Source organism: Thamnophis sirtalis, unplaced genomic scaffold, assembly GCF_051295495.1.
Source record: "Thamnophis sirtalis isolate CommonGarterSnake01/CBP01778 unplaced genomic scaffold, rThaSir2_p1.2 scaffold_15, whole genome shotgun sequence".
Classification (NCBI taxonomy): domain Eukaryota; kingdom Metazoa; phylum Chordata; class Lepidosauria; order Squamata; family Natricidae; genus Thamnophis; species Thamnophis sirtalis.
The window spans coordinates 46,242,044-46,251,169 of record NW_028261395.1 but is presented as its reverse complement, the minus strand read 5'-3'; the positions used below and the strand labels follow the sequence as shown (position 1 = coordinate 46,251,169).

Below are 9,126 nucleotides of genomic sequence, written 5' to 3'. Positions count from 1 at the left end.
TGGTCTTGAATATAGTCCAAAAAAGTGCCTGAAAATTCCCCGGAAAATGGTCTGGAAACAGCGTGAAAAATGGCCTTGAAAAGAGCCCAGAAAGTGCCAGAATATGGCCCAGGAAAAGGCCCCCAAATGACCCAGAAAATGGCCTGAAAACTGGGAAAATGGCCTGAAAATGGCCCAGAGCTATTAAGGTAATGTCTTATATAGGCAGCAGGACTGAGTAAGGTATTACTTGATGCTGCTGTTATTATTATTATAAGTAGTAGTAGTAGTAATAGCATTAATAACAATAATAATAGAGGATATGGCAGTTTAATTTGAATTTCCCATCTTGCAAAATTAATCTGAGCTCCCTTACGCGACAGAGACGACCACGGAGGTGGTTTCCTGGGCGAAGAAGCGACACAGCCTTTCGTGGCTCTCTGAAATATTAAAATTATAAATAAATATAAATAAATATAAATAATAATATAAATAATAATATAAATAATAATATAAATATAAATATAAATATAAATAATATAAATATAAATAATATAAATATAAATAATATAAATATAAATATAAATATAAATATAAATATAAATATAAATATAAATATAAATATACATATACATATACATATACATATACATATACATATACATATACATATACATATACATATAAATATACATATAAATATACATATAAATATACATATAAATATACATATAAATATACATATAAATAATATAAATATAAATATAAATATAAATATAAATATAAATATAAATAATATAAATATAAATATAAATCTAAATCTAAATATAAAAAATCTAAATCTAAATCTAAATCTAAATATAAATATAACTATAACTATAACTATAACTATAACTATAACTATAACTATAACTATAACTATAACTATAAATATAAATATAACTATAACTATAAATATAAATATAACTATAACTATAACTATAAATATAAATATAAATATAAATATAAATATAAATATAAATATAAATATAAATATAAATATAAATATAAATATAAATATAAATATAAATATAAATATAAATATAAATATAAATATAAATATAAATATAAATATAAATATAAATAATCTAAATCTAAATCTAAATCTAAATCATCTAAATCTAAATCTAAATCTAAATCTAAATCTAAATCTAAATCTAAATCTAAATCTAAATCTAAATATAAATATAAATATAAATATAAATATAAATATATATATAAATCTAAATCTAAATCTAAATCTAAATGTAAACGTAAACGTAAACGTAAACGTAAACGTAAACGTAAACATAAATAATATAAATAATATAAATAATATAAATAATATAAATAATATAAATAATATAAATAATATAAATAATATAAATAATATAAATAATATATAAATAATATATAAATAATATTATATAAATAATATTATATAAATAATATTATATAAATAATATTATATAAATAATATTATATAAATAATATTATATAAATAATATTATATAAATAATATGAATATATCAATTTTTCCCATTTCTCTCTTAGGCCAAACATTTCAATCAAATAAAAACAAAATCGAGTTTATTACAGTCAAAGACCAGAGACCGGAAAAAAAAATAGAAATATGTGTAGAAATATCCAGTTGAAAATTCTAGAATTTAAATAATCGATAGCAGATAAAATCTATATTTTAAAAAATCACCCCAGAACGCCGCAGCCGTCATAAGTACAAGTCAGGTTGCTAAGTGTTTGCACTTAGTCGTAAGTGTGAACAACCGCCCTGTCCCCCTTTTTGTGTGGGGGATGTGGGAGAGGTCATAAGGGTGAAGGACAATTCCTAAGTCCCCACATTGTGACTTTGAACGGTCACTGAATGAGTCGTCGTACGTTGAGGACCGCCTGTGTTTGGAGAACTTACGGAAGCTTCCAGAAAGGCCCCCTCCTCCGTGAAGCCACACCAGTCCTCGTCTCTTCTCAGGATTTGATGTTTTGCACTGATAGATCCTCACCGGGACGGCGTCAAAAAGCGTTTCTGTGATGACCAAGTCACAGGACCCCACTGGGAATATCCCGTTGACCAAGAACTTCCACAAGGCAAATTCACGGCAGAGGCCAAGTTTCCCCAGAAGCGCATCCTGGTCAGTGCAAAAATTAAGTATGAAACCAGGCAGACAAAGGCTATCAAAAGCTAGTTCAATCAGAAAAGAGCCGGAAGATACTCAGTTGTATCTGTCCGCCCCGTGCCAACTCAATGAAGCGGTGGACGTGATGAACCGGGGTCTTGAGACCGTTATGGACTGGATGAGGGCTAACAAGCTTGTACTCAACCCGGAGAAGACCGAGTGGCTGTTGTGTTTTCCTCCCAATAATTCGATCAGTGTTCCATCGCTCAGGCTGGGGGGTCAAATTTTATACCCCTCAGATAGGGTTCGCAACTTGGGAGTCCTCCTGGACCCACAGCTGACTTTCGACCACCATTTGACGGCTGTGACCAGGGGGGCATTTGCCCAGGTTCGCCTGGTGCGCCAGTTGCGACCCTACCTGAACCGGGAGGCCCTCACAACAGTCACTCGGGCCCTTGTGACCTCTAGGCTGGAATACTGCAATGTGCTCTACATGGGGCTGCCCTTGAAGAGCATCCGGCGACTTCAGCTAGTCCAGAACGCGGCCGCGCGAGTGATTGTGGGTGCACCGCGGTTCGCCCACGTTACACCCATCCTCCGCGAGCTGCGCTGGCTACCTGTTGATCTCCGGGTGCGCTTCAAGGTGCTACTTGTCACTCATAAAGCCCTCCATGGTAGTGGATCTGCGTACTTGAGAGACCGCCTCCTGCCAATCACCTCCCTGCGACCAATTAGATCGCATAGATTAGGCCTCCTCCGAGTTCCATCTGCCAGTCAGTGCCGACTGGCAACTACACGGAGGAGAGCCTTTTCAGTAGTAGCTCCGACCCTTTGGAACAATCTCCCCATGGAGATTCGTACCCTCACCACCGTCCAGACCTTCCGCACAGCCCTTAAGATCTGGCTATCCCGTCAGGCCTGGGGACAAAGATAATTTGCCCCCCCCCCCGAATGATGAATGAATGTTGCTTACTATTTTACTTCTATGTATTGTTTGTGTCTATTGTCTGTATACCCCCTCCCTTCATTTTATGTAAGCCGCCCTGAGTCCCCTCAGGGAAAAGGGCGGCCTATAAATACTAATAAAATCCTAAATCCTAAATCCTTGGAGGTCTTCTAGTCCAACCCCCTGCTCAAGAAGAAGATCCCAGACCATTTCAATCAATAAAACAATCAGAATGGAGCTGGAAGGGACCTTGGAGGTCTTCTAGTCCAACCCCCTGCTCAAGCAGGAGATCCCATACCATTTCAATCAATAAATCAATCGGAATAGAGCTGGAAGGGACCTTGGAGGTCTTCTAGTCCAACCCCCTGCTCAAGAAGAAGATCCCATACCATTTCAATCAATAAATCAATCGGAATAGAGCTGGAAGGGACCTTGGAGGTCTTCTAGTCCAGCCCTCCTGCTCAAGAGACCTTATATTATCCCAGTTAAACTAGGCTTTCACTTCTCATCCCACCTTCTTCTTCACGCTCTGAAGTTTTGGGGCTAAAACACCCAAGAAGCTTCTTGGATGAGAAGGAAAACCTCTTCAAAGAAAAAAAAAAGCAGAAAGTCCAGTTCCCTCCCTTGGGAACTTTGGTTTTTCCATTACAAATTTCCGCTCACCAAATTGCTATTTTGTCCAGGGAAAACCCACGGATCGATTTTATATTACATTGATTTATTATACGGCTCTTCTTCTATTAGGTTGAGATGAGGTTTTGCATGCCATGCGCGAATAGGCGGCAGTATAAATTCCCTAAACTCCATAAATGAGAAAACAACCAGAAGCTAGAATTCAAGGACTTACCAGTCTGAAAACAATGCTGACGGACAGATAGAGGAGGCGAAGTTTCCCGCCCTGGCAGATTCCTGGCGGGATATGCATCTTGGTAAAATCAGAGTAAAGAACCCAGCCGAGAAATAAAAATGGGACCGAAATGCAGAAATAAAATATCTGCAGCCACAACCCTTGGCCAAATATCATTTCCATGCTGGAAAGATCCTTAAACCGGAGATGGAATAGATAGATAAAATAGATAATGGATGGAGGGATGGTAGGAGGGAGGGAGGGAAGGAAAGACACATAGAGAGAAAGAGATAGATAAATAGATAGATAGATGATAGATAGATAGATAGATAGATAGATAGATAGATAGATAGATAGATAGATAGATAGAATAGGAACTTGGAAGGGACCTTGGAGGTCTTCTAGTCCAACCCCCTGCCTAGGCAGGAAACCCAACACAGATACATAGATTTTCCTGGTAATCCGGTCAAAAGAAATTGCAGCCCCAGCTTAATTTCCTCTGTGTGTGTCTGTGTGTGTGTGTTTGTGTTTGTGTGTGTGTGTGTGAGAGAGAGAGAGAGAGAGAGTTGCCACGTCGTCCTTTTAAGAGTGGAGACAGCCCATGTTTTGAAATTGAGATCTCTTTCGAAAACCTTCCCTGCTTGAATATTACACCATTTGACTCCGGTTAAATATCAATTTTAATTATCACCTTCATGATGGATACATGCCTCTTGGCCAGAAAATTTTTTTCCCAGCGGAGACTAAATAGGTAGTTCTTCTAAAAAGTGGATTACTGTAGGAATAGAATAGAATAGAGAGGAAGAGAAGAGAAAATGGAATGGAGAGGAGAGGGGAAGAGAAAATAGAATGGAATAGAGAGAAGAGAGGAGAGAAGAGGGGAAGGAAAAAGGGGAGAGGAGAAGAGAAGAGAAGAAGAGAAGAGAAAATAGAATGGAATGGAGAGAAGAGAGAAGAGGGGAAGGGAGGAGAGGAGAAGGGAAGAGAAGAGAAAATGGAATGGAGTGGAGAAGAGAAGAGAAAATAGAATGGAATAGAGAGAAGAGAGGAGAGAAGAGGGGAAGGGAAAAGAGGAGAGGAGAAGGGAAGAGAAGAGAAAATGGAATGGAGAGGAGAGGGGAAGAGAAAATAGAATGGAATAGAGAGAAGAGAGGAGAGGAGAAGGGAAGAGAAGAAGAGAAGAGAAAATGGAGTGGAGTGGAGAAGAGAAAATAGAATGGAATGGAGAGAAGAGAGAAGAGGGGAAGGGAGGAGAGGAGAAGGAAAGAGAAGAGAAAATGGAATGGAGAGGAGGGGAAGAGAAGAAAAGGGAAGAGAAAATGGAGTGGAGAGAAGAGGGGAGAGAAGAGGGGAAGGGAAGAGAGGAGAGAAGAAGGGAAGAGAAGAAGAGAAAATGGAATGGAGAGGAGTGGAGAGAAGAGAAGGGAATTCTTTTTTTAAAAAAAACTTTTTATTTTTTTATGCAAACATCACATCTTTGCAACACATTACACTTCTTTCACATATCTGTTGTGGTTCTTTTATCTGTACATATAAGTCTTAATTTAAAAAAACAACTACAAAACTGGAAAATGATTAAAAGATAGAAACACGAAATAGACTGTAGCAAATAAATGATAGGAAATGGATTGCAAAAGGACTCAAATGTAATAAAGGTTGTTATACCTAGAATATATAGAATGTTATATGTAGAATGTAAAAAAAGATGTATGAAAGAATATAAATCTATAAATCTTGGTATCGGTGCGTGGAGTGCTGGCGTTTTTTCAGTAAGTGGATTGATTGGCTGTGGGGCTGTACCATGATTGGTAGATTGCTGCTGATTGGTGCTGGCTGTGTGTCCATTGTTGTTTCGTGTTGTAATGGCCTGGGTGGTGTCGTTTGTTGAAGAGGGCTGGTTTCCAGATGTCTGGTAGGCGGGAGGCATCGTCACGTTTATTCATGTTGTGGGGGCGTTTATCTATTTCGATAGCTTCCATAATTATTCTCTTGTTGAAAGGTTCAGCTTGGGAGATTAACCTGGTTCCTTCAAAATCAATTTCGTGTCCTGTAGCTTTAAGGTGCTGGAAAAGGGAGGAAGTTTTTTTTTTCCTTTTTTTCTTACTGCATTCTTGTTTTCTGCGTTGTGTGCATTTATTCTCCTGTTCGTTTGTCCTATGTATTTTGCAGGGAAGTTTTTGCATGGTATTTCGTAGTCTCCTTGGTTTCCTAGCTGGATCTTGTCTTTGGGGTTTCTTAAGATGTTGGCTATTTCTTGGTCAGTGCCGAAGGCTGCCTTGATATTGTGTTGGTGGAGGATTTTGCTGATTTTTATCTGTGGTGCCTTTGATGTAAGGGAGGAGGGCCATGCCGTTGTCCTGTTCTGTGTCTCGTTTTTTGCGGGGAGTCTCCCTTTGGATTAGGTTGGTAATTAATTGTTTTTCTTTGGAATCCGTTGGCGATGAATCAATACGTTTGTGAGAGTGTATAATTCAGTTTTCAGGTGGTCTTTGTCAGCTAGGCGGTTCTGGAGATGTTGGTCTTGGTTCCACCACAAATGCGCGCACAACAAAAGCGCGCCTGACTAAACCGCGGTGTCTAAAATGCGGTGACAAAACCGCGCGACGAATGAGCGACGAATTAGCCCTAAAGCGCGCCGACAGAAACACGCTGTAACGTAACCCTAACCCTAACCCTAACCCTAACCCTAACCCTAACCCTAACCCTAACCCTAAACCTAACCCTAAACCTAACCCTAACCCTAACCCTAACCTTAAACCTAACCCTAAACCTAACCCTTAACCTAACCCTAAACCTAAACCTAACCCTAAACCTAACCCTAAACCTAACCCTAAACCTAACCCTAAACCTAACCCTAAACCTAACCCTAAACCTAACCCTAAACCTAACCCTAAACCTAACCCTAAACCTAACCGTAAATCTTACCTTAAATTAAAAGCCATCCAGGCAGAAAGTCATTTTTTTAAATGTTGCCTTTGTTACATGTATTTATTTATCAGCACAAATGCAACACACAGACACACACACACACATATGAGAAGATAATTCTTTATTGGCCAAGTGCGACTGGACACACAAGGAATTTTTCAACACATCTGTAATCTGCTAAGCCTAACGCACATATTGTGATGGTTTAGGGAGGGCCTCGGGAAGCATGTAGGAGCCTGTCAGGAGGGAGTGTAACCTCGTAGTATCTCAGCTAATTGGGAACAAGCAGCCGATGTAAGGAATGTGGATTGGAGATAATCGGATGTGAACCAAGATAGGATAGCTTCTCCCCACATGTTGCCACGGAACTTAAGTTATTCTAAATTCTTTTATTGTCACGTTTCCTGTACATCAGTCGGTCTTATGTACATTAAAATGAGATTTTTAAGGACTTCCCTGCCTCTGGGCTGGTTATATGCCAAGCAATTTGGCCACCGGTTGCAAAAGAAAGTAGCAATTTCACAACCAGGTTCAACATTCGGAGGCTTGGGCAACTGGGTCATATTTACGAGGACTGTAAATAAATATATATGAATAAATATATACAAATAAATATATACAATATATACGGCCTTACAGCTTCAGCGTACCTTGGAGGAAGCTAACTATCTTGACCCCTTCCAGTCTGGCTTCAGGCCCGGTTACAGCACTGAAACCGCTTTGGTCGCATTGACCGATGATCTCTGGAGAGCCAGAGATGGAGGCTATGCGTCCATCCTGGTTCTCCTTGACCTCTCAGCGGCTTTCGATACCATCGACCATGGTATCCTTCTGCGACGACTGCGGGAGGTGGGGGTGGGCGGCACTGTTTTACAGTGGTTCTCCTCCTACCTCTCGGACAGGTCGCAGTCGGTGTTGGTGGGGAGGGAGAGATCGTCCCCGAGGCCCCTAACCTATGGGGTGCCGCAGGGTTCGGTTCTGTCCCCCCTGCTATTTAACATATACATGAAACCGCTGGGCGAGATCATTCGGAGGCACGGGATTAAGTACCATCAATATGCGGACGATACGCAGTTGTATCTGTCCGCCCCGTGCCAACTCAATGAAGCGGTGGACGTGATGAACCGGGGCCTTGAGGCTGTTAAAGACTGGATGAGAGCTAACAAACTGGTACTCAACCCGGAAAAGACCGAGTGGCTGTTGTGTTTTCCTCCCAAAAATTTGGTTAACGTCCCATCAATCAGGCTGGGGGGGCAAAATTTACTCCCCTCAGATAGGGTCCGCAACTTGGGAGTCCTCCTGGATCCACAGCTGAGTTTTGACCACCATCTGTCGGCTGTGACCAGGGGGGCATTTGCCCAGGTTCGCCTGGTGCGCCAGTTGCGACCCTACCTGAACCGGGAGGCTCTCACAACAGTCACTCGAGCCCTTGTGATCTCTAGGCTGGAATACTGCAATGTGCTCTACATGGGGCTGCCCTTGAAGAGCATCCGGCGACTTCAGCTAGTCCAGAACGCGGCCGCGCGAGTGATCATGGGCGCACCACGGTTCGCCCATATAACACCAATCCTCCGTGAGCTGCGCTGGCTACCTGTTGATCGTCGGGTGCACTTCAAGGTCTTACTTACCACCTATAAAGCGCTCCATGGTAGTGGATCTGACTATTTGAGAGACCGCCTCCTGCCAATTACCTCCCTGCGTCCCATCAGATCGCACAGAGTAGGCCTCCTCCGAATTCCATCCGCCAGTCAGTGCCGACTGGCGACTACGCGGAGGAGAGCCTTCTCAGTTGCAGCTCCGACATTATGGAACAACCTCCCCGTGGAGATCCGTACCCTCACCACAGTCCAGGCCTTCCGCACAGCCCTCAAGAACTGGCTATCCCGTCAGGCCTGGGGATAGGATTACTCTCACCCCGCCCGAATGTTGAGTGAATGTTGTGTTTTTATGACCAATTTCCTTTAATCACGATTTTTTTCTTCTTAAGTTTTGTCTTGCACCCCCTTCCCTTTATTGTTGTAAGCCGCCCTGAGTCCCCTCAGGGAAAAGGGCGGCATATAAATTTGCAATAAAACAAAAAACAAAAAAAAAAAACAAATAGAGACACAAATGGTAATAATCAATATTAAACAATATATAAACAGGTAAAGGTTTTTTTTTAAGTGCTTCCGAACTGCTAGGTTGGCAGAAGCTGGGTTAGGGTTAGGATTCGAACCGCCAAACTGCCAACCTTTCTGATCGACAAACTCAGCGTCTTAGCCACTGAGCCCCATTTG

General features: G+C 41.0%; 1 protein-coding gene across 2 annotated transcripts in view; it reads right to left on the bottom strand.

Moving 5' to 3' along the window:
- The window catches only part of LOC148042615 (arylacetamide deacetylase-like 4), a 5,522-nt gene extending 1,417 nt beyond the window's left edge, over positions 1–4,105 (bottom strand). The window contains exons 1-3 of one of the 2 annotated variants that reach the window (XM_087702201.1): positions 3,923–4,105; positions 1,921–2,141; positions 356–415 (exon numbers count right to left, since the gene is read on the bottom strand). In XM_087702201.1, coding sequence (XP_087558327.1) covers positions 356–415; positions 1,921–2,141; positions 3,923–4,105 — 464 coding nt within the window. Of the gene's footprint in view, positions 1–355; positions 420–1,920; positions 2,142–3,922 lie in introns of both variants that reach the window. The other variant, XM_087702200.1, reaches the window with a different exon arrangement.
- Positions 4,106–9,126: the final 5,021 nt, after the last annotated feature.